Source organism: Aythya marila (genome assembly GCF_965140915.1).
Source record: "Aythya marila genome assembly, chromosome: 21".
Taxonomy (NCBI): domain Eukaryota; kingdom Metazoa; phylum Chordata; class Aves; order Anseriformes; family Anatidae; genus Aythya; species Aythya marila.
In genome coordinates, this window is record NC_139062.1 from 3,819,611 (window position 1) to 3,847,392 (window position 27,782).

Here is a 27,782-nt window from a genome sequence, read left to right on the forward strand (position 1 = left end):
TTTTCTGGATTGTGAGCTGTGACAAACATGTTTATTATTGCTGTATGTGCAGAGAATATTTCCATTCAAAAGATATTTCAGTTAACAGAAAGCTTGCAACCATTTCTATTAACTTTGCCATTTCTCCCCCTCTTCCTTAGAGGAGACATACACACAATTGGGCCCCGGCTGCTACAGTTACAGCCTCACAGTCTTATTTCAATCTCACGTATGATAATTCCAAAGCAATTGAGATGCGAGAAGATTTACTGGCATTGCCCTAATTCATGTAGAGAAAGCAGTTCACTTTGGTTCAACACAGGCTCAAAAATCACTATGAGTTGCCCACAGACGCAGCCTCTCTGAACAAGGGACAGAGTCCAAGTCTTCGATTCCCACCGGCATCTTCCTGCTGTCAACACCCTCTCCAAGACAAGTTGGATGAATGAGCATTCCTGTGCTACTTCAGATACTTTGCGTCTTACCTCACCAGAGCAGTCACAATTAGCTTCTATTTTGAAAACAGACAAACTTGCAGGGTTTTATTTTTATTGGATGCTTCCAATTTTATATCTAATAATATACAGATAGTCATTTTTCATTGTTCCATTCATATCTTCACATAGTTCAGCCATTCTGTCACATTAAAATAAAAAAAAAGCACAACTGAAATAAAATAAATTTGTAAGCTGGAAAAATACATTATAAACTTATATTCAAGAAACATTCTCTTTATAATTAAAAACCCACTTCTAACAATTTAAGTAGGATTTAAAGAAAATCTTGATTTGCATTTTTAAATAGGTGGCCTTTGTGTATACTTTTAATCATTTCATATGTACAATTCAACCAGTATCTCTGCCTACCTGTGACAGAATACCTGAAATGAAACAAACAAAACAAAAAGAAAAAAATTGAAAAGGAGTCTTTAACAAAAAAGAAAAAAAAAAATCAATATTCTTTTTCCAGGAAAATACAGTATAATCAGAACTTTAAACACATGCTTCTCTCATTTGTATTAAGGCCTAAGAGACAGATGTGCTTTAATAAAAGCAGACAGTATGAAGAAAAGTCCTTCCACTTTTCTCTTCGAATTCCTGTAACAGCTCATCTATTTCATTTTCCATGTCTTCTGTGTGCTGTATCTAAAAGAGAAAAAAACACTAAGTAACTGGACTCCAAGGATACGATGCAGTTTAGAGAACAGTAACGATTCAGTGTTTTTGGCTTACTGTGAAGCCTAAATCAGCAGGCTGTACCAAGCCGTGCAGCACTGGGTGTTTTATTGAGATTCCCAGCATTCCCAAACGTTCATATATTCTGCATCGTGTTCATCTGCACATCCTTCCTTCTCCAACCCACTGAACTGGCACTGAACTAGTACTTTGTTGAGTAGGCAACATCCATCCTCACTAGATAACAAATGGAAGCTTTAGAATAGTTGCAAGCACACTGAACAGATGGCTATAATTCAAGTCCCTTGAACCCTCTTAGGATTTTTGGATCTGGAAAGGATGCAAGTATTCGGGACCAGAATAGATCGCACAGTCTGGAGTAAAATAAAAGTCTGTTGCCACACTGGAATAGGTGAGCTAATCAGCTTGCACGTTGTGAAAGGACACAGAGCCTTTCTGTTCTCTTGACGGTTACGTCAACTGTTTTAAGCTCAGCTTATTTCAGCATTATTTCAAGGGTTAGGGCCAAGAACATTGAAGGTGGAAGACAGAAGGCACCAGATTTTTTTCCACATCATACACACAACAGGGTGGTACTATGAAATACACCTACACAGGATGCTTCTCAAGTATACCGTGATTCAGAATGCAACTCTGATGTTGAAATCCCACATATTACAACTGCCTTTGAAAGAGACATTTGTGCTATAAACAAATATTTTGAGGATGGGCTCAACAAGTGTAATGCTTACGTGAAGTGCTTTGTGATGCTGCTTTTCATGGCAGCTAACAACTCATTAGTTTTGGACACACACAGTCTACTTTGGAGATCATGAACTCCATTCCAGTTTCACAACAGCTCCAGAAACAACCACAAGAATTTGGAAACTTAATTCTGTTGAGATGGGTTTTACCTGAAACAATTTCTGCAATATGCAGCGCCTTTAAGGAGAGCTAAACAACCCCCGAGCCCCCTGCAGTCAGCTAGGTCCCAAATGAACCCTCTCTACTTACACACTGGCAGAGCTCACAGATAAGGAAAGCACCCAGGGTTGCCTCCTCATGGTTATCCTGAATGTCCACATTGATCACATGTACTGGCTGACACGTCTCCTGCTCTCTGGAATTTAAATCTAGTTGGAAACAAAACACACAACAGCAAAATTTTGGGTGGAATGATATCAGGTTTTACACAGTATTCCTCAGAAAACTGTTTATTATTTTCTGTATTCACAGAACCACTGAATAGTATAGTCCCTCTTTTCAGAAGGGGAAGGTGGATTTGGGAAACAAAAGAATTCAATTTTGTGGAAGGGCTGTGATGGTTTACTAGCCTTGGTCAAGAACAGTTACTGGTCACCTTCGGCTGGCAGTCTTTAAAAACCCAAGATTTTCAAAAGTCGAGAACGATTTTAGGCTTCCTCACCTGGATGGTTTTAATTGCCTGTTTTTTAGGAAGCACTGTGCATCAAAACATTGAAAATTACACTGCAAGGTGAACTCCTCGAAGTTAAGCACTGCCAGTTATTTTAGAAAATTCTAGCTTTAACTTGCTGCATTTATGGGTGGAAAAGGAAAAAAAAAAGCATCCTTTTCCTATTAATACACACATGTATTATTGTTATGCCTCTCTAACAAAACCTTCCTATTACGCTCACTTTTTTAAGCTACGAGTTGCTCTTTATTAATTCTGCTCTGCAAGTTTAGCTTGGCAAAGCCTGCTGAAGACTCCAATTTAAAGTTTCACCTTTCTAACCAAGAGCCATTTGGTAGCACTCGAGCTTTCTTTAATGCTTCTTGTAATTGCCCAATTATCATAACGTGAGGGAGGCACAAGCAGAAAGCTAGCAAGTGGCTGCCCTTCGCCTCATATCCTCACAACTCAGAACACTCATAAAACAGGGTGAAGGTTGTTTTCCATGGGAAACACACTGAACTGACTGAGGAACCATCCATTCAACTTGCAGGGCAGCCGCTCTCAAAACTTACTGATACGTTTCAAACACTTCAGTTAGACATTCAGAGCCCTTAATTGCTCCTTAATTGCTCAGCTTGCAGAAACTCAAATGTTTGTGCGTGTGACGTGACCACTGAGAACTGAAAAGGTAAGCAATGGCCTTTTACATTATGTATATAATGCTGTTTGCTGGTCTCTGAATGTAAAGGAAACACCCCAAATCTCACATAAGCCTGCATCCAGCATTTCCAGCAGCAGGGTGCCAGCCCAGGAACTGAAACCCCATGACTCTGTGAGCTCCCATCAGCTTGCCAGGCGTTATTTGTGACCATGCAGAACAGCCAATGCACAACAGGAGATTCTGGCGTATCTCACTGACTCATTTAAGGGCCAAGCTGTAGCACGTTAGCAGAGAGCTAATCATGTTCAAGAATAGCTTCTCCGGCTTCATAGGAAGTATTTATTATGGGCAAACTGCTTGGTAGGGCACAGGAAGTATTCCTCAGTGAAAGGAAGCTGCACAGAGAAGACAGCTTAGGCTGGTTCTCCATCAACCCATAGTGATAAAAAAAATAATAATAAAAAAAAAAAAAGCAAACATGTACTTGAGTTTCTCCAAATGCTTGTTATAGCAATTTCAAATTGCTATACCTACACATCCTGCGTAGCTGCCAGAGCTAGCATCTTTGAGAAATATGTACTCAGCTGGCACTTCTCTGCTACGTACAGCCCATGTCAATGCACTGGGAGCTCCTCTCCCTGCTGGTGCTCCAGCAACAGCAGCCAGAGCTGTTGCCAGATCTGTGAAGGTCTTTAGGGATATGGGTGTGTGGGGTAGAGAACTCAAATTTATCAGCTCAAGGTCCTTACCTTCTACTACTTGATCATAGACTCTTTCTTCACACGTTAGAATCAAATCAAAAACATCTTTGCAGTTCTGGAATCTCTCTGGTCGTGGCTTGATTCTCTTATTTCTGTCCAACATATGTAAAATCCCATTCTGTGTGTATCTGAAGTTGCTTGAGTTAAGTATCTTTAAGAAAAGTCACGTTTCCGAGCAAATCACCAACACAAGTTAAACTATTACCGTATCTTTAAAAGCTGTTTGCAAATACAAAGATCAATGACCACTGAACAGATTCCTGTTTGACCCCCAGAAGGACAATTTAGGCAATCACTGGCTTTCAAACATCTCACTGTCAGTAGTACAATGGCAGAGAAAGCTTTAAAAGGCCCTCATCAGGTCTGGGTTCCTCCGAAGGACAACTTCCCTTGGGTAACTGCTTTTCTATCCATAATGCTTAGAGCACACAGACGTCCTGTTTGCTAAGTGCCCTGCATCCACCTGAGTCCCTACCCTCTGTCCTGGAAGTTAGACGGGGCTCCCGGTGCCTGGAAGCTGCAACCTGACCTCAGGTTTATACAACTGAGCCTCCAAAGGAAATTAAATAAACCAGTGGGGCACCACCCCTTCAGAATATCCCCAGCCAGAAACAGGAGTGAAGAAAACCACTGACGTTACTGCTGCCAGCACTTCAGTCACCGAGTGAAACAGATCCGTTATGCTGCTTGGTAGCTCAATTTACGCCAGTACAGTAGCTTTGAGACCCAAATTTACAGCCCACATCCCCCTTTCAGACAGGATTCACTAATCCCCTGCCCACACTAACCCTGTCCTCTCAGCTGTCTGGGATCCACGGTTTCATCAGGAGCACGCTCGCATACATCTGCTCGGTTCATTAATAGCAAACTCCTCCTGAAGACAGTTTTATGGGCAGATTAGGAATACCGGGGAAGGTTTGAATTAAAAGAGCATGGAAATTGATGCATCTCTTCCTTGCTTTGAAGCACCGGCTATTTTTAGCCATCTGAGTACATGTTTTTAAATTAAAATAGCAGTAAGGGTAACAGTCTATAATTTCTTGAGATAACAGAAGGATTCTGAGCAGAAAAAAAAAAAATCCATCATTAATAGTATGTAAGGTACCATCTTGGCTTATTTCCATTTTGAAAAGGTCACACACTTGGCAGGTTGTCTTCATTCTTTTCACAGTACAGTCCTGATCTCGTAACAAGAGGCTGGCAATGTTCTGTCTACCTTTTTCCAGTTGCCCCCAGTATCCCAGTTGCCCCCAGTATCCCCAGTTCTCTTGCTCGGGTCTATGCCCGCTCATCTATGTGCTCCAAGGTGTTCTTGAAGAGCGTTCAAGCCAACAGCCTCCAGAACTTTTAACTCTAAGTTTTTAAGCTATATTAAAATCTAAATTCTTTCTACCCAAGTAAGAGACCTTATATGGGAAAAATATTCAGTTCTCATGTAGCTGCAGCATCCCACTAGCTGCTCGACTGCAGAAAATTTCCATTTTGAATTACAAATTGAATGATACTTCATCACAAATATATATATAAGCAACACTATCAGTCAGTCAACTGACTTGTACTGTGTCTTTTTTTCAGGGCTCTCCCAAATCTTTTACCATCCTTCCTTCCCAAAAGACTTCTCCCCGTGTAACTAAAGAACTGAGCTTTATAGCCCAAAGCTATCTGAAGCAGCTCGTGTACACCACAGCCCACATCTTCAGAGCATCCCTGTAAAATCTCCTTGGGTCTGTCATGCTCGGAGAAAATCCGCTATGCCAGACCTCTGGTGATGTGCAAAGCATGAAAACGAGTGTAACAGCCATTTTCAGAACCCTTGTAAACATCTCGCTGCACTGCTCGGTTTGGAGTTTGACAGCGAGCCCCTTCTGGGCTCTCTCATCTCCATTTCCACATCATGCGGTTGGAGGAAAAATTCACAACACCCTACACACTTCTCCTGGTTCTTTTTTTTTTTTTTTTCCCTCCATTTCTAGGAGGGACGTTGCTGGCATCTGTCCCCTAGCCTTCCTGAGCACGGAGACAGAATTGCGCATATTCCAAAAACCCACACAGTCGAGCTTTCTGCTTCACACAAGCTTTCCGCTGCCAACTTACAGCTACATCTTTTCGAGGGTCTATGTGCCTATAAAAGGAGACTGAAATAAATGGTTAAGATTCAGGCTGCTTTCATACTTGGTTGTATAAAATCTCTTTTTCACCTGGATAAAGCCAGCGTGCCATCCTGTCAGCAAGCTGCCCCGAGCTGCAGGACGGTTTTCAATGCAGAATCTTAGCCCAGATTTGTTCTCATCATGAGCTCAGGTGAACTCAAGAGATATTACAGCTTATTAAAGGTCTTTACTGCCAGATGTTCAACCGCTCAAGTCAGACTTCGATCTCATTCCAGCAGATTTCAATCCCATGCTTCCTATTCTCTGCACCTCTGCTGTCCCTTCTCAGCAGTCCCTTCTTCACAAGGTACTCACAAAACTCTCCTGGCTTTCAGTGCTGTTGTCTGGCCACAGCAACCTTACCCCTACCCTGCTCAGAAAGTTAAGACATTTATATAAATATATATATATATATATAAAAAAATATATATATATATAAAATAAGACATTTAGGTAACTAAGGGGTCATCACCTACTGCAAACCATCAGCAAATATCACGTTTTTGCAATGAGTCTAATTGAGACACTAACTTTATTGGAATAACTATGCTAATGGATCCACAAAGTAATGAAATTTGTATGTGACAAATCACTCCTAGAAAACTAGAAAAATTTGATATAAAGATGTTGCAACGCAGATTGCCTTTTGCCATGCAGAGCATTGCTGCTCACTCTTGCAGATGGCTAGACCCCACTACCTCTATGGTGTTCCCTCCATTTCCTTTAGGATATCCCATAATAATGTATTGGTGAGTATATATACAAAACATATAAACGTGTTTAGAACAATTCCCTAAATCTTTCACAGTTCCTGCCACCCAAAATTAAAATCCCCCTGTCACGGACAGCAGAAGTGCCTCCTCCCACCCTCCTGGGTAGGTCTCTGCCCATCCTTTCCCACCCAGTTCATCAGTCAGCTGCTCACTCAGGACCCAAACTGTACTTCTAGCTGTGGAACACTACCATATATATCAATATAGAAAAGAAACTAGGTATTTTCCTTAATTACTAGTAATATTCAAAAGAACATTTCCAGCAAGTAGACTTTTAGTTCTGTATTTGCAGGGGGGGGGTTGAAACTAGATGATCTGTGAGGTCCCTTCCAACCCAGGCCATTTTATATGATTCTATTTTCCCACCTTCCACTGTCGCACTGTCCTTCCCAAATAATTCCTCGATAGGTGCACTTGGCAAGTCTGAGTAAATCTTGCTAAAAGCTGTGAATAGGAGCTTTCGTTAAGTGAAAGTGGGGTACGGAAGAACATCCACAGAATAAAGCAGATAATCCTGGAGAGCAGAAGCGTTTTCTTGTTTAATAGTCTCACAATTATCTTCACACTTTGATTATGATTAGTTCAGTTCCTAGTTCTCACCCTCCCAAACTACAATTTTTCCACTATGTGATAAAACCTATACTGAGGTTAAAATTAAGAGAAGATTCCCCTGTGACAATATTATTTTCCACTGTTACATACACCACTCCCACACTAAGATACCCACTGCCTTCACACATGCCCAGCTTCCAGTTTTACTGATGGGGTTTCTTGTGCAATTGAATAGTTTGGCAACGTTTTTGATGGTTACCTGACTGCAAGATTCAATATAACGTAGACTGATGGTTTATGTTAGGAAATTGGATCTTTACAAGCCTGAAAGGTATTTTTCTCTGTAATTTCAGAAGTACTATTGTTAGAAATCCATTTTAAAAAATAGGGGAAAAATACACACATGGAGCTTCAAGATCTTCTCCTTAAAATTGTACAATGACTGCCTATGCTGGAGGTCAGCAGGGCAAAACATCTTAAAGTTGAACAACAGTGGCAAAAAAATCTCCCATGGATGCTAGATGTTATTGCATTCAGGTACAATGAAGCTTAAGAGAAAAGTGAGGGGGAAAGGAAGCTTTAGGCTCTTACATAACTGCACTCTCCCCTAAGTAGGCTTCCCAGGGTTGGTCTGTGTGTTTGTTAAGTGTTAAAGCTGCACTGAATATGCTCACGAAGTCCCAGAAGTATCACTTGGGGTGTAGTTAAGTGATTCAGATGTTAGTGCTATCTCACCATATCCATGCATGTGAATAATGTAGTTATTCCTCTGCACAGGCATCTTTGAGAAATGCAGTTATTCCAAGATCTATTTAGGAAGCTAACTTGATAGGAAACTCAAGATGGTCTTTAGAAAATCTTGTATGTCTGTCCGTGAAGAATTAAAGGGAGTCTAGGCATTCTCTTCTTTACAATGAAACGTCATGGACCTTCTCTGCAGAGTAGACAGGACAGTATTTTCTTTAAATTAGTTCTTGAATAAAATATGGCATATTCCCTGAAGAACTAGATATTGGGATTAATTCCCCTGATACGTCAAGGTTTAAATGGACTGCCAGCACCTGAAAGAGTAATGAATCATCTGTATTGAAATAACTTAATGCATCAGATTTGACTTTTCGTTAACAATAATTTTCTCCCCCCATTAAATATGAAAAGCCATCAACACATCACACCTAACCCAGCTTGGACCTGCTATCGCTTCCAGACAGCAATTTTTTATGGTGACTAAATACACTTCCCAGGTAGAACCACAAGAGGACAGCAAGAGGAAAGAAACCTCAGAAATAAGATTATTATAAAGTACTGGCTACAGCTTCAACTTTTTTAAAACCACCAAACAAGCTTATAGAAAATAATGTAAAAAAGTTTTATTTGCATTAAATAAAAACAGATACTCTTGTTAGAGCACAAAGCGAGATACAGGGTACAGAAAGCAACTAGACTGCACGGAAATTACTGTGGACTATGTTTAGAGAGCCTGCACTCGAGGCTGACAAAAAAAAAAAAAAGCAACAGATTAGCAAAGGAAAAACAGGAAGTTTTGATAAATCCAAAGATCAGACAGTAAAAGGTTGAAAAAGGGACACTGCACAACAGAGGACACATTCGGTGTCTGCCAGAGCACAAGATCGATGCTTCTTTTCTCAGAGCATTAAGAATCAAGAACAGCTATCAGCTTCAATGGGAATAAATCCAATTATTGGCAAATTGTTTTTTTTTTTTGCTTCCCCCCCTCCCAGTACCTATGATGATGGGGCCTCCACTTAACATCTCCGTTTTGAGGTAAAACAAGACCGCAATATTCTGAATGAGAAATTCAGGAGAACAGAATGGGCTGAATCAGAGATGGACACAGCCAGATGAGTTCTGTCTTCCATTAAACTGTTTTGCAGAGCTCAGTGTCCAGCTGGAGTCAGAAGGACCTACTAATTCAGCAGGGAAACTTCAGCAGCAGTTCAGCCTCAGAGCGTGATATTCAGACAAGGACAGACAGGAATGATCATCTCAGGCCACCTACGTTGCATGTTTGTAAGGAATGTGCATTTCAGAACTGTGAATTATCACCTGGGTACCAAACACCTTTTAAGAAGCATGAGCAACAAAATTAAATGTCATGCCTAGGTCTTCACACTAAGATGTTTCAGCACATTATGGGGTGTTTTAAGACAAAGGCTCGTTTCATTTCTTACCGTTGCTGAATAGGGCTGAGTTCTTGTGGTGGCAATCACTGCAAGCGGACAACTGACTTTCAAGAAATATTTCTCATACCGTAAGAGGAAGCTTGGATGAATTTAACCACGCAGGTCTAGAAGGTTGTAAGTAAACATCTAAATCTCAGGTCATCAAGGCAAAAAGTCTTCCCTAATAATCAATGAAAAGGAATCCACTGCGTCTGCTGCCCAGTTGTTCTAATTCTTCCAACCTCATGAAAAAAAATCCTTTGGAATATCCCTATCTGCCCTATAAGGGCAACCAACCAGGTCGCATCAAGACACCTTGTCTGCAGATGACTATTTGAGATGAGATGCTCAATACATGGACTTAAATTAAAACCTTGTATGGATGAAAAGAACCCTGATCTCTTACTGACTGAAGTATTCAGGAAGTTTCATCTTAACTTCTACATGAAACTGAAAATGAAGCTGAAAACTTTGGAGTATATAAATTAATTAGATAGTCATCTAAAATAGAGACCAATCTATTAAACATAATTAGGTAAATTCAATTTGCTAAAATGCATACACGCTCTTCAGGAAAAAATCATCTTTAAAGTAATGGCTGACGCCCAAAGCTTCTACATCGTCAACAAATCTGACATGCCAATTATTCATTTTAATGCAGCTGTCACCATCCTCAAACACTGCAATTCTTCTTTGTGAAAAATAGCAGTGGAGCAGAGTAAGTCTCAAACGCTAGCTCGAATGAAATTTGCAAGTCTCTTTTTCTATATAATCTTAATTTAATTACCAGTAACTGGATTGTAAACAGAACATACCTTGTGCTTCATCCCACTGGGAGAAATGCTGCTGGGGAACAACTGCCCGCCCTTCTTCCACCTGCAGTATCACTTCCTTTTGCAGGGAATACAACACTAAAAAGGGCACCAGCGCTACGATTTCTGCTTTCCAGGCAGCTGTGGTTATCGCTGCAAGAACCGTCTATGTTCTGTATCTGGAGCATGATTTGCCTTTCATTTGGAATGAAAACTGTGCATTTTTAGTACAAATTGGAGATTGTTCACAAGTCCTTTGTGGTACTGTGCAACTTACAGTCCTAACGCTGAAAATATGACATCCTAAAATATCACAAAACTACCAAGTTGGGTCAAGTAACATTTCTGGTGATGTTTGTGCCTGCGTTAATGACTTGCAAAGGACCGAATATGAAATGTCACTTGCTTTTTACTGCTAAAGCCAACAACGTAGCATTTATAAGCTGTAAGCTACAAATAAAATCCAGCTGAGCAAGCTCACAGCGGTTGGTCCGTAACCAACAGGCTCGGCATGCTCATTCCCTAAGTCTGGTCGAGCCCCAAAGCTGAGGGCTGCATGCCCACACTTCTCTGAGAGAAGCCAAGATCTTTAGTTTAGCCTACAGCTCAAGTGCCAGACAGTGACTTGTCAGTGCTGAAAAGCTGAAACCTCATTTGAGGATGAAACTGGACAGAAATAAGCTGTCGAAAGGGAAAAGGAAGGAAGCAAAGGTAAAGTCCAAAGAGCTGGAGGAGGGATATGATAGACATACTGGGGGGACTATCAGAAAGACAAGAATATCAAAGACAGAACACAAGATGACTTCAAAGATGTGGCATTTTTGACCATGCCAAACACTCGGCTATGTCCTGCATTCCATGAGTATTCCACGTGGAGGTTAATTTCAATTGCAAGAATCTAAAAGAGCGTCTGTCACCTCAGCAAGATACCTCAAACTGCTAGCAGGTCCACCAGGTGGCAGGGACAGGTAACAAAGGATTACTGAAATCAACAGCAGGACCAGCAGGCAAGCTAAAGAAAAATCCCAGAGGGTACTTATGTATTGCACGTTCCTTTGGATGCTCCTCTCAGGCTTAGAAACAAGTGCCAGATTTCAAAAGATGAACATCAGGAGACGTGGCGAAGCAGGAAGTATACTGAAGTAGCTGTGCAGGCAAAAAGATTTGTGAGAAAAATATCAGTTATTCCGGTGCATGTCTCAGAGAAAGAGGGTCTGCAACAACTGTCCTCAAATTAGTTTCCATTGTTATACTACTCCGTACTGTAGAATTCAAAGTTAATTTTCAACTAGAGTTATAGTTGGAACTCAGATAAAGCAAAACAAATATTGAAAATCTTATGTAAATTAAACTATTTTGCTTCACTTATTTGGGAAAGCTGAGAATGTATTCATAAAGACAGCAGGGCCGCTTTTAAACAGCAGCACGCAGAACAAGGAACATGCCGGATGAGATCCAGTGGGGGTTCCCTGGCACAACACTGCCAAGAGGACACTGAAGTACAGGGGAACGTGGTTGATCCACAGCCTGATTAACAACTGGTTTTGCAAAGCTCACACACACACAGCTTGTGTTCCTTGGAGAAACACTTCTTGCAGTAAGTCCTCAAGTCTGTTCTCACTCCAGATCCCCAAGGGATTCACACTGTCAATTCTGTCACTGGGCAGCAACAACGCTAGGACTAAGCTTTTCTTCTCCCCTCTTCTGTAACTTCAGCTGTTGGGTTGGCTCCAAGTTTCTCGGTGGTTCAGCAAAGGTAAAAGCTGTGATTCAACTAGACAGAGCTGCTAAACTTGGGGCTAGAGTAATAACCCATGCTGGGAAGAGAATGCTAACTTGGCCTAAATGGAAATAGATGTGATGTACACTTAGAGTCTCCACCATCTGAAGAGGTGGCAGACACCAAGATTAAGCAGAAAACCCTGCAAGATAAAATGCTCTGGCAAAGTTGTCCACACCTTTAGTTACACAAGGTAAGAGTAAAGAGCAAGAACGGGGATTAACTTGTTTGCAAATGTTGTTCTGCACTGAAGACAGAGCAATGGAAATATGCCTTCAGTTCTTCTGTTGAATATTTTAACTATCTGCCCGCATATCCAAGAAAAACGCCACGAACATCCCAGAAGTCAGGCACAGGAATTTTACTGTCTTCCAACTACTACCACTGGTTGAAGAAGTTACAGGCACTCCCCTGAAGATGGAGAATGTTCTGGAAGCAGTATGAAGAACAAAGACTGTATAAGCATTCCTTACATCGACAGTAAGCGTTGCATTCATCTGAAATAACTTCTTCTAGTCAGGAAACAGCAGCCTGCCACCACTTCTGTCCTGGATGAAGCAGCCGAGTTAGGACCAAGCAAAGCTATGCTAGTTTTTCTGGGCAGGCAGCTGGTAAGGTTCATCAACTACACAGAGCAAAAGGACTGAGTGGGATTTAAGCCAGTGCCCAAGAGCAGAAGCAGCAACTTTTTATACGTGGCTAAGTTTAAATAACAATAAGACTACCATCTTCATAGGGAGTTAAGAACAAAGAAAGCCTGTGCTAAGACACTGGCTATAGGAAGAGCAAACAATACGAATGCCTTGCTGCATTCCTGTGTGATAACAGAAGTAGCAGGGCCAGCACACTGGGAGAAAAATTCCATCTGCTTATGGGGCAAATCATATCTAAGTGATGCCAGTCACGCACGGTGCGCTCAGGAGGCCAGCAAGTGGTAGGGACCTACACCTTCAATTAGCCCTGGTTTCCATGTCCATTCAAAGATGTGATATCTCAGATTCAAATCTCACCTTTACTTCCAAGAACACTCAACAGACTTAAAATGCTTACATTCATTAGCAGAGGCCATACATTATGACTGAAACTGTCAAGGAAAATGACTCCAATGCTATATGGATTTTGAAACACTCGTCAGCCTCAGCCAGGATGCTCTGGATGATCTGTTCAGAACTAATGCTGGATAAGGAAATAAACCTGAAGATTCTAGCTAGAAGACAGGCAGAGGAAGTTTTACGTGCTGAGAAATGTTTCCTATTAGACTGGTATCCATCGTTTCTCCTATGTCCTAGAACTTCAAACACAGAGGGAAGTATATCTAAACAAGTATTTAGATTGTTTGCATGTATAATAGTTTCAAATAATATTTCCTTTTTGATGTGGATGAAACCAAAATTAACAGCAGTTTCTTCAGAAGCCAAACTAAGCAATACTGAAAACTGCTGCCCTTCAAAGGTTTGTGATTTTGTGTTTTTGTCTTAAGATCCTTCATGGAGAACAAGGGATTGGAGCTCAGCTTGTGGTCAAAAGGGTACAGTTGCAGAAACGCCTCTTAGATTCTTCAAATCCAGCTTAAGCACTGCTTCCCATCCTCATCCTTTCCGTTTCACTAAGTATTTTGTACTTGAAGTACTTTGAAGGATGTTAAGAAAGAAAATGAGACTTACGCTCGTTGAGAAGCTTGCCATGCAACAGGCCATGATTTCAGCCATACAGCAACTAGCCCACTGACCACAGGAATCCAGTTCAGAACGGCAGCTGACAGCTGTTTATCAGCTCCAAATCCAGGAAGAAAACCAAATGAAAACAGAAAAGAAATATAGGCGTGAAGAGCTTACCTGAAATGGAATTTAAGTTATTCTTGAAAAAAGGAATCAGCACCGGTGAGCTATGTGTGGCCTCAACAAGCATGATGCAGAGGTCAGGAGTCCTCCTGCGTGCCCATGGTAACTTCCCCCGTTAAGCAACTCAAGGTTGCTTTGTACAGCCTCTGAAAAGCGGTGCCATTATAAATTCTCCATAAATTAGGACAGTTCATTGATCCAGAAATATCAGGAATTATTGCTCAGTTATTACGGATTCTAGACCTTTGCTCTAAGTGGCAGAAGTCTCTGCAACAAACAAACAATATTCAAAAGAGAATGGACAAGCATTAGAGCAAGCTATTCCTGTCACCGGCAGCTTTTCTTCCAGCAACTTTTCTCCACTTCTTCAGGCCATGAATGCTCTGGACATCAGAATCACAGCTCTTCACCACACAACACCAGAGCATTAACAGCAAGGCTGGAAAATACAGCTTGGATATAAACCAGAAATCAGAAGGAACAGAATTTACGAAGTCCCAAATCTTTTCAGCAAATGACAACCCAAGCAGCCAGACCTGAAACTGATTTTGATGACATATTGGAAAAGGAAAATTACTGCCTCCTTTGCCATTCTGTGCTGCACCTTTCATTTTCATTGCAAATTTCTTATGGCAGCTATAATCTGGTTCTACTTGCTTTGTTAATGAGAAAACCAACAGGCAAAGTGCTATGACCTCATTTCACACAAAAAGGATCTTACTCCTGGTACCGCTGCACTACAATCATCTATTCCCAGCTTATGCTTCTTTCCCTGAAAAAGCAGACATTAATTCGAGCTCTAAAAATGAAAGAAATTAAAGGTAAGAATAAATTCAGAACTTCATGGGATGTCAACTATTTGACAGCCATGTACCATTTAAATTGCAAGATTATTTACATGTTGAAAAACAAGAACTAGTTTTGCTTTTCAGGGTGCAAGAAGGAAATCAAGCTATCTTAGGTAAGGAAGAGCAGCAACTTTTAAGTGCATCAGCCATCCATCATCATCCAAGAACATGCAGCTAGTGTTTTGCAAGAGCACCCAAACTCTTAAACTTACCCCTTAAATCCATGATAATTTGCTCTTTGCTTCTACAGGTTTGTTTTAGTGCTATTCCACCTTTACAACTCAGCAATATATTCCTGTTGTACAAAAATCAGTTTGCTTTGAATTTGTTAAGTAGCTGCTTCCATGCAGCAAGTGCCCAAGATGTTTAAGCTTTACAATGCCAAACCTCTGCACTGGCTCTCTTGCAGCATAGTTACAGCTGATGCCTTTAATTCCTTTAGGCAGCTTCTACATTTTGCTGATTCCTGCTGTTCTCCTTAAGGCACGTACATCTGAAGGTGTGAACCGTGCATCCCAACTAACGTACAATTAATGCACAAAGAGCATTAAAAATAAAAACTTTACAGACTACTGAAAGCTAAGGGGCTTTTTATGATTTACTCTGAAGCTCCTGCTACAACTCACAGGAAGGATCCCCAGTGTTTCCAACAAGCCCCTCGTCAAGTACACTGGGGGAAGCTGAAGACCAACTCCAATCCCAGACTAAGCCCTCTCTGAGCGCTACCTTCCCACGTAGAGCTTGCTAACCCTGCCAATGCTGACGCACAGGTCCTCCAGCTATTTTTCAAGCTACAAACTTCCCACTTGTGAGTGGCTGAAATTAATACCCTAGTAGTAACACACGTACAGCATGCAGCCATTGAATAACTAAAAACCAGAGTATTACCGGACAAAATAAGACTTTTCCAAGTATTAAAAAAAAAATAAAAAAATCTCAAGAACAAGAATTCTCCAGAACCTGACTAGGCAAATGCAGAAATTCTAAAGAGCTAAGGTCAAGGCTGTAACGAATGGACTCTGTTATCTTCCTGAGCACGATATGCCACACCTAACTGTGAAAAGGCAGCCTGGACTGGCTGCATACTTAGAGAACTGCTTCCCTTCTTTCAGTACTGGCATTAAGGGAGAGAAGAAACCTCCCAGACAAGATGACTTTCAGTACTACAACACTGTCCTGTGAAGCTGTATTTCACTTCAAGAGAGAAGATCCAGTTCTTCCTGCAGGAAAAGCCTGGTAATGTCTGACTAAGACTTTAGTCAGGATCTTACTTCATTGCCACACCCCAGAGAAAAAAAATATTGCTCAGTATATCCTCACCGCTCCCGGATGCCCCTCTTGTCAGCTAGTCACGGTCCTCTTTCTTTGTTTATTCCTCTTTGAAGGCACAGGAGATAGCATCTCAAGTGGGACTGAAACATTTTGGGCAAGGCACAGAACCCTGCTCCTGTACAGTCCTACAGAGACACCGATTGAGTTCGGTAATACCCTTCTGTTGGTCTTCCTCCTCTTCTGTCAGGAAATTAGTATTTCAGCTTTGTTCATCTGAACCTTGTGAAGATCTCATGCGTGCTAGAATCCGCTTCAGACTTTTTCTGATTTTTTCCCCCATTCAGGACTGCCCATGCTTACTCCAAAGCCTCCACATTTTCCTCTACTGACATTCTAGCACAACGCATCTTACCCATTAAAACAGCAGAGAGCAAGACAGATGAAGAACTGTGGAATAAACCAGGGATAAGGGTCAGCCACAGGGAGACCACAATGCCATAAATATTTGCTGGCAGAGTGGTTTGTATGACAATACAAATTATTTCCACTTGTTCTGAATGCGATGGGTACTATAAACAGAACAGAAAACACATCAGCAACAGCACACAAAAAAGCATGGCTATCCAGCCTATGGAGTTAAAAAAGAAAAATTATATCTCAGTCAATCACAATATCTCTATTATTTTTCTCAGAATAGAATGCTTGTACCTTTAACTAAGATGCACCAACCCAGCTTTTGTTCATTTCTGAAACATCTTCCTTTCTGCCTGAAGCAAACCTTTAGTACTGTCTTGATCCTATTTTTTTCTCCTTATTTGATATCACATAACTAAGGAGCTAAAACTGGAATCCTATCTACATCTTTAGCAAGCAGGTTAAATTAAAAGACAAGAAAAAAAGTAGGAAACTGAGTAGCAGGCCACAGTTGTGAAGCAGAGGTATGCTGCCCAGAAATCCTAATTAAAAATAAATACGTATCTTTGGAAATAACTAGGTTTCTTCCATCTAAGGGTCACAGATAAGTCAGTGTTGAGAAAAGGAAAGAAACAGTCAATCACGGAGTTAGTTAATAAAGAATTTGGGAGCGGCTGCTGTCAAATTTTGGTCAAGTTTCTATTTGAGCAGTTCCTATCCCTGGGCAAACATGCAACAGCAATTGCTTTTGTAATATGGCTTTTTGAAAAATTTCATCTTACTGATTTCACTTGATTGCAAACTCACCAATTTTCCTTTTTTTTTTTTTTTTTTTGGTCTCTCAAGTCACAATTATATAATTAGAGCCAAGTCCTTAAATCCCTTCACACGGCTGTCCGTGGCAAGTAATTATACTGGCCTATTTTTGAGATGTCCATTTGCACATGCAAATTCAAGGTACTGTAACAATACTATCCACACATAATCCTACGGAACTACCCCAGACACTGGCCCTGTCTCACATTAGTAGCAGAACCCTCTACTGTTCTCCTAGGAAGAAAAGTAGTATTTTTAAGAAGCACCCAAAACCTACACTCAGAACAGCTTTAAGTAGTTTTGTTGCAGCCCTCTATCAGGGCTCAGGGAATTTAAATGCAATGTTCTAAAAATGCAAGGGTAGAAGGGGATACTTGTTTTAGCTACTAAACTTAAACTGCTCTGGACTTTCATTTTGTACGTACTGTAACCACCACAGTGGGTACTCAACTGAGTGTGGACGTCTGCCTGGCTCCATCAGTCCCTTATCCCTGTGCTTCTGAAATTCACCATACGCCTTCAAGGTATGTGAGCCTGTGCTCTGTATTTCTCTAATTAACAGCAATGAAGGTGCTTTTAGGTTCTGCGGAGTGTTTTTGATAGTTCTGCTCTCCCTCCTTTTTTAAGTGACTACTTTTCACTCTCATTTTTTACCTTGCTCTCATTGACGTCCATCACTGCAGAAGCTTGTTTCTGGTTGAGACTAAAGCCTTCTGAAACAAGAGGTCATTTCCTTGGCTGGTCAACAGAAAATGTGCCAAGTCACTTGCAGCCACAACTTCACTGAGTATCTGGTTTCCAAAATGCATTGGATCCCTGCTGGCCTACAGAACTGGAGGAAGGAAATCACTCCCAGCTGAGGCCGCAATGGATGTGTCCCATCACTGGAATATGGGAACAAGCTGACAGTTCTCACCAAGATACTTTCCAATCATGTGGAACAGCTCTAGGTGACAGTCATCTCCACTGAGCTGATGAATGCACGGCTAGGAAACGGGACAAGCTAAATCATATGAACAACACATTGCCTTGTTTCCCCCATCAATTACACCCAAAGCCCTTCAGAAGAGCAGGTCCCCACCCCCTAGAGCAGGCGATGTTTGCATGCCCATCACCTCTATTATGAAAAATCTGCCACTAAAGAGTGCAAAAACTGCTCTGTGACAAATTATGACTTATTTCTGGTATACTTCATTTTAAAGGGTTCTCTATTTTTAAGAAGAAATTCTTACTGAATTATATACTGAGTATCTTTTTTTAGGGTAAATTCTCTCTTTCGCGTTTAACATTTAAAAAGAAAAAAAAAAAAAAATCAGATCCCTTCCTGAGAAAGAAGTATCTAGAACGAGTTCCCTCATTTTTCAAAAAAAAAGTGGGTTTTCTTAAAGAATGAAAAATCAACCTTAAATACAGATGTTCTAAAATCATGCAGAATCATGAATGATGTCGAGCTAAGTAGTGTGCATAACTGTGATCACCTCTGCTCTCCAGGATTAATTCTGTTATTGTGCTTTCCTATGTCCTTCCTTTAAAATATACTATGCGCATTTTTTTGGTGCACTGCTCAAATCAGGTATCAAGAAGCTCTCAGTGAGAAGAGTGAGTTCTTTAATGAAAGGTATCCTCTCTCCCAGAGAAAGTATACTGTAAACCTTACCTGTCAGTTTGTCTGAGCTAAATACAATTTTAATCTTGAGGTGGCAGCTGTTGTCATATCCGTTATCAGGAACAGTCTTTGCACTGGGAAAGTATGACCCACAGTGCAGTGGAGGTTAACGGACAATCTGTGATAGGATTAATGTGCTTTCAATCAAGAGGTAAACGTGTTAACAGACTTCAAAAGAGCATTCTGAATGCGTGCATTGTAACTCAATAGCAATTTACAAGGGAGCATTAGAGGCCCTTTGTAAATAAAGAACCTGCTGTGAACTTAAAACGTTTTAAGTTTGCCAGTCAAGCAACTATGTGTTCCTAATGCATAATGCCAAATAATGAATTACACCTTTCAAGGAGAACCACATTGGATTTTTTTAAAAAGGCCATGCCACAGGGATACAGTTCTTTGTCTTTCCTAAGCAGATCATTGTACATCTGATCATATGTTGTTTTGAAATCATAAACATTTGGCTTGTCCGGTGCTGGTCCTGGCAGTTTCACGTGAGTCCCTGTTCCAAAGGATCGGACACTGAATCCTCGTTTGCTGAAAGACAGTGGGGAAGGGGAGAGAAGAGGGAATTAGACTGGATGGATTTTAAACAACAAAATGCAATCAGACAAATCACAACCGAACAGTCCAAATAAATCTTTCAATTAACAGTTAAACTAAGGTTACAATGTTCTTAGATTTACAGTGCAGAAGAGTCGCAGACAGAAATTTGTAGAGCAGCAGCACACAGCTTTTAACCCACGTAACTTTCACACACACAAAACAAACCCTCCCTCTGACACCAGGTAACTAGTATCACACACTGTTTTCTGGTACCTGGCATTGCTAGAAAAGCTAACAGGAACGATGCAATGATTTTCAAGCTTTTTCTCCTTTCCTCCTCCCCAGATGCACATTAAAACAGAGAGGCAAAGCCACTGGGCCTCAGACCATCACAAAAAAGAAATACTCCGATGAGATTATAGCCAAAAGGAATAGAGCCCTCACACATCTTGAAGGTTTTTAACAAAGTCAAATAAATATAGCTAAAACTTCGCTCTGAGAGGGTCACCAAACACGCTTTGAAAGACCTGCGATTTACCTAATACCGAGAGAAAAGACGTCCCAGGCATATTCTATACTGACAACCATCCCTTTCGTTCTTTTTCAGAACTTGATCATCTGAACATGGAGAAAGGCGACTGGCATGGACTTGAGGGGTACTGCTTTAGTGCATGACAAAGCAGACTCCAACTCACTGCCAACTCCTCTATAACCTGCTAGTTGTTTCATAGTTAAGAAAAAGTACCCAAGAGTATTCCACTAGCATAGCACAGAATCAATGCAAAGTGCAAGGAGAAATAAATAACCAATGAAAGAAAAAAAAAAAAGTTAGATTGGATTTCCAAGACAACTTATTTTCAGCTCTGTCTCATCTGAAGGACAATTTTCTTCCAAAAGTATTTTTCTACTAGAGGAAATGTGATGCAGACAACGATGTTATCTGTGTCATGAGATTCACCAGGCAAGTCTTGCTTAAGAAAATCCTCACTTGTTAGTGGAAAACCTTGGGGCAGAAACCCAGAGCACACATTTCCTTGCGGTTACAATTAAGACTCGTGAACAGTTTCTGAAAGGCTGCCTACATTTTATATTATTTTTTCTTAGAATTACTGTATGCAGTGCTTCAGACATTGGGTTTCTGTTGTGCTTTCAGATATTTTGGATCTGTAACGTGTTGTGTTCACTCTTGGGCAATACAATACACGCAGAGACATTTTTGTCTTGTTATAAGGAAGTAACAATACCAACTGGTCATCACTTGTTCTGCTCAAGTTGCTGGGTTAACTATTTGATTCCCCTCATTACGTTGCCAAACCTCTGCTGTGATTTAACTAGCACAGTACAAGTATTTGGGTGCTCGGCATTTCCCTCAAGTGGGCTGAAAAAATCTTGCTGTGCAATTGCTTTTACAGAAGCGGAACACACACTCTGCTAGCTTGCATCTAAAACTTTTGGGTAAGCCCGGAATAGCTTCATCCCATTCTTAGGAAGAACTACTTGTTTAATTATTAAAATTTTTAAAAAGGAGGCAAAAACCTGTCTGTCTTCAGGGGCAACACCTTTGTTTTTTTCTAGTTAACCTAAATACACTGGATTAAATTTCAGTAAATCCTTAATAATAAGAATTGCAATACATTTTGTCAGCTAACCCAGAGTAGATTGCTTTCTGGTGGTCTAATGGTCAAAGCTACAAATAGTAGAACAGTCACTTTTAGCCAGAAGGCTGAAATATTTGACTTGAGAATTATAGTACAGCTTCTGAAACATGTCATGATCATGGATTATGTTTTTTTGTTGTTTTGTTTTAAAAAAGGGCCCACACCTGCATCTCCAATGATTTATCTGAGTCTGAATTAAAGAAAACCAAGACATCTGCAGCCTTGGGAGAAGGGTGACCAGAAGGCTGCGAGCCACTGCAAGGGTCCCAGGTACCCATTTTGAGCAAATGCCGACTCACACCTTAACTCCTTGGTCTTTGCACACAAAACAGCAGGAGAATCCAGTAGGAGACACCCATTCAAATTGCTTGTTTGTCTTAAAGTACAATTCCTTCCACAAAAGTGACTCATAACTGCACTCGTGTTTATTTTCCCTGCCATCCTTCCAGCCCTGTGTTTTTACTCTACTGCCTCTGCTGGGCACAAAGAATCATAACACTTACGGACAAAACTGTAGTGCCTAAATTGTTCATTTTTTCAATTTGATCTTCCAGATATCTCATCCTTCTTCTTCCCTGCCTAATGTCTACTACTTGAAGCTATTTTGGCAAAGTAGTTTGGGAACACCTAATAAAGAATAGCAAACTTCAGCACCTCGCACTTCCCATCTTCTTTCTTCCTCTCCCACAAAGCAGTAATGCTACAACGGAAAAAGTATTTTCTTCTATGCTTTCCTCCTAAATTTTTATTTTTACTTTAGTTTTATTCTCTGAAATAGGTCTGGTTAGGTCACGCACATTAGAAAGCCCACCTCCAGCTGTGAGAAACATCCCCAAAGTTTGTGTAATTTCACATAGATCAACACAGAAGCGTTTGCTGCAGTTTCACACACCAAAAATTTGTGGTTTGACGCCCATGACCCACTGAAAGGAACTTCCTTGAGCAGCTGGCACGCACGCCTCACCTGGGGCAATTTCATGCTTTGACATCAGCAGCTGCCAAGGCAGTTTTTTACGTGAGTTATGCATCAGGTGTACTGTGAGGAAATACTTGGAAGATGTTTCACCAGACTCCTTGCAGCAGTGGGGGATGGGACTGGTCAACAGAGCCTGCTTTTGTTAAGGAGCTGGGCAGATCCAGTTTAGTGAGTCAAATATCTGCTCTTCTGTGGCACAGCCTTTTCACAAGGAGTATTTTCTATGAGACAATGTATATCTAAGAGCCTTAGCCTAGAAAAACTACCCAGAAAATGGAAAAAGTGACTTCATCTTTACCATAAGGAGTAAAGGGTAAGAAAATTATAATATACTAACTCGGTGATCTTGAATACTAAATACTGAAAGTGATTGCAAAAAACTGCAGTACCACTGCAGGCAGTAGCAGTAAAGTTTCTCAGGGGACAAATTAGTTTTAATACAAACCTTCCACAACATGTAGCAAGAGAATAATTAGCAGTGCCCTCCTCCTACATCACTTCAAAAATATCTTATGCCATTCTACCAATTAAAAAAAAAAAATCACACACTTAAACAGCGGGAATGAAAGCATTGTTAACTGATTTTGATTACAAAAATCTTCAAAATATTAACTTATTGCACTGCAACGTGTAATTTAGTTATCAGTGGTAAGCTGTCAGATGAAAGTGCTACGTTAAAAACACTTCTTCCTTTCTTAAGGACTTAATAAGACAATTCCAGATTTCTTAAATTAAGCAGCGCAGGTTTCAATACCCCTTTGGCAGCAGTTAGCTGCTGACAGATGTCAGCAGAGAAGTTACGACTGAGCTACTTAAGTAAACTGCAAGGGTGTAACTTAAGTTCTTTTACTTCGTCAGTGTTGAAATACAAATCATAACCTTCACGTGAAGCTTCAGCTTTGGCTACTGGGGTTTCAATTTTTAAGCTTTAATTGTCACCAAGATATCTCATGTTCACATCCCCAAGTTCTTAGCACACTCAGTTTCCTAAAACAAAGGGGAACACAAATACCCAACAAGTCTGCATTACCAGAACAGGACCAGAGAAGGAACTGAGGAGGCTGAGATAGGATGTCTGTACCATAAAAGCCTGAAAATACAAAGTTGCTAGAGAACCTGCTAAACACTGGAAGAATTTGAAAGGATAATTTCCTCTTAAAGGCCAAATAAACCTACAGGAATGGATATGTTGAAGTGGCTGTGTAGCAGGGCTTGTCAGCAAGTGTAACCCTTCCACCTTCCCTTTCAGTGTTTCAAGGAGAGACAGGGCCTAAATCTATGTATCCTAAAAAAGGACCTCAGTGCAAGTCCTGTTTGTAAAAGCAAGAAGGGTAGGATGGGTAAGATCTGACCTAGAGAAACCCAGTTTGATAGCTTTTAAGGAAGGATTGCATCTCTCTGCATAGTCCTCTGCCTTGCCTCTTTTCCCTTTGCTTTAATACCTCATTGGTGATGGTAGCTATATTCTACCAACAAGCTTCAAGGACTTCTGTTGAGAGATTAGAACAGTAACAAAAATATTTAGAAACTGGTCATTAAAAAAACAAAAAACAAAAACACAAAAAAAAAAAAAACACAGAAAAACACTATAAAGCAAATAAACTAGTGCTGAAGCAAGATAATGCTGGTCAGATGTCATTATATCTTTGTTGTATTGTGAACAATCAAACATTGGCCTTCCAGAGGCACAAGTGGCAGCACGGAGATACCAGGCACAGGAAGGATGAGTAAGAAATTTAGGTTGCCAAGTCAAAGTGGTGCAAGCCCTTTGGAATGAGCCACTGCAATTTAAAAGGAAAAAAAAAATAATTCTTATTATCTGGTTAAGTCAAAAAGAATGCTGAAGTATACAAAATATGTACTGAATTTTTTTCCTCATGTTCAAGAATAGAACAGCAGGATAACGTAAAATGAAAGTATATTAAAATATGAGACTCTGTTTAAACCACTTCATAATTTCATGAGTTAGACAGGATAAACAACTGAAAGGGAACATAAAAGCAAGAAGTGATAGACTGTGTGTCCAAGAGCCTACCATGTTAATCATCATTTCATCTAGATGTGCTATATAGACAGCTAAATATATATGTAAATACACAAATGCATCAGGAGTTTAAATTCAGGTATTTCTGTAAGAATCTTTTTGTTGTAGAAGGAAGTAGAATTAGTTAAGTTCAAGTTTTAGTAGGCATTCAGTAGGCCTAACATTTGGGAAGTGAAATAAGCTTGCCTTACAGGTATTTTTGTCTATACATTGAAGGCTGAAATAAGCACAATTACTGAGGATATTTAACAAGAAAGACTTGACTTAAACGAAACCTGTAGTTCATGAGAACAGCGAGTGGACTAGAGAAGTTAATTCTGACACCTGACCTACAACATTATAAACACTAAAAAAAAATCTGTGATATCAAAAATATTTTTATTTCGATACGTTTCCTAGCATAAATATTTTCAAGAAAAAAAGCCTACCACTATCTAGAGGCACACATTGCAAAACTTTGTTTATGGATGCTGACATAGATGTTCCAACACCGATGGCTGGACTCCAGACTTTTGTTTTCAAACAGTCACCTGTGGCTCCGTAGCATTTGTGCCCTTTCGAGTTTCATAATTCTTTTAAAAAAATACTTTGAAGTTATAATGCCTCACTTTCTACGCTTTAAACATTTCTTCCGGACTGTTTTTCCTCTTTTGGTCACGTGTTGTTTTTTTCCAAAGCACAGTGCAACATACAGCAGGACAGCCTGGCAAAATGGACCAGCTCTGATCCAACGCAAACTGTTTTCTGAAGTTTACAGGCAAGCAATCTTTCTCCTTGCAGGGACTAGTTATATCTTTCGAACAGCATCAGCAGTTCAGCTCTATTTTGCCAGTTACACTATAGTTGTTGTTCCTAATGACACAGGATGCTACTGCTTACAAGCCTTTACAAAATAACTATTTTTTTTTTCCTAAATAAAATCGTAAAGGGAGAAGAGACTTTCAAAAAGAACATCAGCCACAACGGAAGTGATTTATTTCTTCTGCAAAAACAGAGGGGAAGAAAAAAAAAAGCTGGATATTAGAAGTAAATTTAATCCCCACCCCCCAAGCGCTCCGGTTTTGGCTAACGCTCAGCTCCAGCGTTATTACCAGCAGAAAACCCGCAGAAAAGCAGCAGCCCTTCCCCACCCCAGCTCAAAACACGTCCTGGTCCCATGGTTTTTGGGGGAACACCTCAGGTTTGGGCTGACGCCAAGTTGAGGCGTTCTCTGCACCAGACGCTTCCAGTAAGATGGCTGCCAGACCAGATGTTGCTATTATTTAGCCCTTTTACGTCTTTTCCTCTGTTTTAATTAAAACGTAAAGCACGATTTTCACTTGGTTGTTTGACTCGCTGTGCTAGTGACGTGCCTCACCTCACGTGGATGCTGACTTTGCCTGATTTTAACCGAAAAACAAGACTTTAGCACGGTGCCCTGGGAGGCTTCAGGCCCACGGCTCCCGGCAGATCTGGTCCCTGCCGTGTCACCGCCTCCCTCCCTCGTCTTCCCTCAGCCTCCAGCAAAGCTGGAACCACTTGCAGGGCTGCATAAAGGCTCCCTCACAGCCTCAGCACCCCTTCACGCCCCGAACCCAACACCATTTAACCCAATACTTCCCCCGGTGCTCCCGCAAAGGGGAAAGCGCTCCCTGTCAGTGCTCGTTATTTAAAAAAAAAATAATAAAACAACGTTAAAAAGAGGCAGTCGGGCGTTAAAACACCGAGCCCCGGGGGGCTGCCGGCCGCGTTTCGCAGCGCTGGGACGTGGAGCTCCGCTGTGGCGCCGACCGGTGCGGGCCCCACACGGCCTCGGGCCCGCAGAGAAGGAGGCGGGCGGGCTGGCCCCGGTTACCTGAGGATGTTGTGCGCCTCCATGCTGCGGTTCTGGTTGCTGGAGCACACGACGGCCACACGGAGCGGCGAGGACGGCATGGTGGTAAGAGCGGCTCGGCCCGGCCCGGCCCCGGCCCCGTCGCTGGCTCCTCGCACAAAATGGCGGCCGCAGCGCGGCGGGGGGCGGGGCCCGAGCGTGTCACCGGGTGGGGCCGGCGGCTGCCACAGGGAGGAGGGCATGGCGGAGTGTGTGTGGGGGGGGTGTGCGGTTTATAGGACCCGGAGTTGTGTTTAACACGCACAGTTTCCACTCAAACCCCTCAAACACCGGAGACTGGGGTTAAGGAGCCGTGGGGAGGGATCCCTCAGCGCTCCGTGTGGGTTAGCGGCGTGATTCCCGGCGTTGTTCCACACGCTGCGCTTCGGTTGCTGCCCCTCCTGTTTTCTTCTCTTCAATTCCAGTTCTGTGTGGTACACAAATCTGTGCTTCCTGCAGGTAGCTCGCATCAGGAGCCTTGCTTTCCAATAAATTCTGATTCTGAGCCTTTTACTTCCTTATAAACAGACTCCAAGATAAAGGCTCTCAAGAACTCTTCAGATAAAGGCAGGGAATAAGGTTATGATAAGGCTGTAGCCCTGTAACATCAACTGACCTCGTTTATAATTCATCAGGTGTCTCATCTTTGCTTCCCGCTCCTCCAGCTCTCCATACAAAAGTGAAATTCCACATGTGAAATGTCTGGACCCTACTCAAGAGGCCCAGAAAGCTCCACAGTTGATCCACTGATTAGATTGTGTTTGGAAGGTCTTGATCCAAGCTTTAGTTTCAAATCTTTCTCTTAAAAAATGCGAGAGAATTTAGAAAATAGTAACAACTGCACCTATACTGACTGACTCCATCACTGTCCGAGGCCTGCACCACACCATAATGAAAACTTTGGTCTTCCCAAAACTCCCAGACCATGGTACGGCCTTTCCAAACTAAAAAGACAAGAGAAAAGTGTCACCTACGTGAGCCAAGGTACCCTTCATGTCATGAGGACACCAAGGGAAAATTCATATGTCAGCACTTGAGCCCTGTCATTTATAGAAGCAGCGGGAGGATGGCTGTGGTAGCTTCGACCCTAGCAGGGCCACTTGGAAGGCAGGCATGGAACAGGCTCAGCACTCAAAACCTACTGGTTTTTGACACATCGCACAGCTCTTACCAGGAAATTCATTTCCATTTGTGCATCTGTCTTCCTCTCTGGAAATCTGTTCTAGTTTAAAAGGAATTTCACTGGCACAAATCTGCATTTCATGCTGCATTTTCATCTTCTAAAAGTAGGACCTACAAGACATTCTTCAACTTCAACATGCTGATATATTACCTGCAACCACCATGAATTCATTACACAGCCAGGGGCTCTTAATGATTTATATTTAGTACTTCTACAGCTCTGAAGAGTCTCAGGAACACATATATATACACGTCCTCATGTTTCATCTACAAATGCCCAGACAGAAATTTCATAATTTGCTGTGACCACAGCAGGTGATACATTCTAATCATCCCCAGATCCCAGTCCCCCAATTTAGCTACTACACAATCCTGTCTCATTTGATATACAGGCAATTTTCCAACACCCAGGAAGTAATTACTCCAA

General features: G+C 41.3%; 1 protein-coding gene across 1 annotated transcript; it reads right to left on the reverse strand.

Annotated features, from left to right (window-relative positions):
• SSU72 (SSU72 homolog, RNA polymerase II CTD phosphatase) lies at positions 1 to 26,315 on the reverse strand. Its single transcript, XM_082777029.1, has 5 exons — positions 26,156 to 26,315; positions 19,491 to 19,634; positions 3,982 to 4,121; positions 2,169 to 2,287; positions 1 to 1,124 (listed from the first exon to the last, which is right to left on the reverse strand). Exons 1-5 carry the CDS (start codon positions 26,233 to 26,235, stop codon positions 1,023 to 1,025), a joined length of 585 nt encoding a protein of 194 aa, XP_082633155.1. The 5' UTR covers positions 26,236 to 26,315; the 3' UTR covers positions 1 to 1,022.
• Between the last annotated feature and the right edge of the window lie 1,467 nt (positions 26,316 to 27,782).

What these genes read in the sequence shown, in the direction of transcription:
- SSU72 (XM_082777029.1), bottom strand. Translation starts at nt 26,235, where the DNA reads ATGCCGTCCTCGCCGCTCCGTGTGGCCGTCGTGTGCTCCAGCAACCAG. An exon ending in GAGGCGCACAACATCCTCAG is followed by an intron (nt 19,635 to 26,155) that starts GTAACCGGGGCC and finishes ACTGTCTTTCAG; the next exon opens with CAAACGAGGATTCAGTGTCC. An exon ending in CTTAGGAAAGACAAAGAACT is followed by an intron (nt 4,122 to 19,490) that starts GTATCCCTGTGG and finishes AAGCAACTTCAG; the next exon opens with ATACACACAGAATGGGATTT.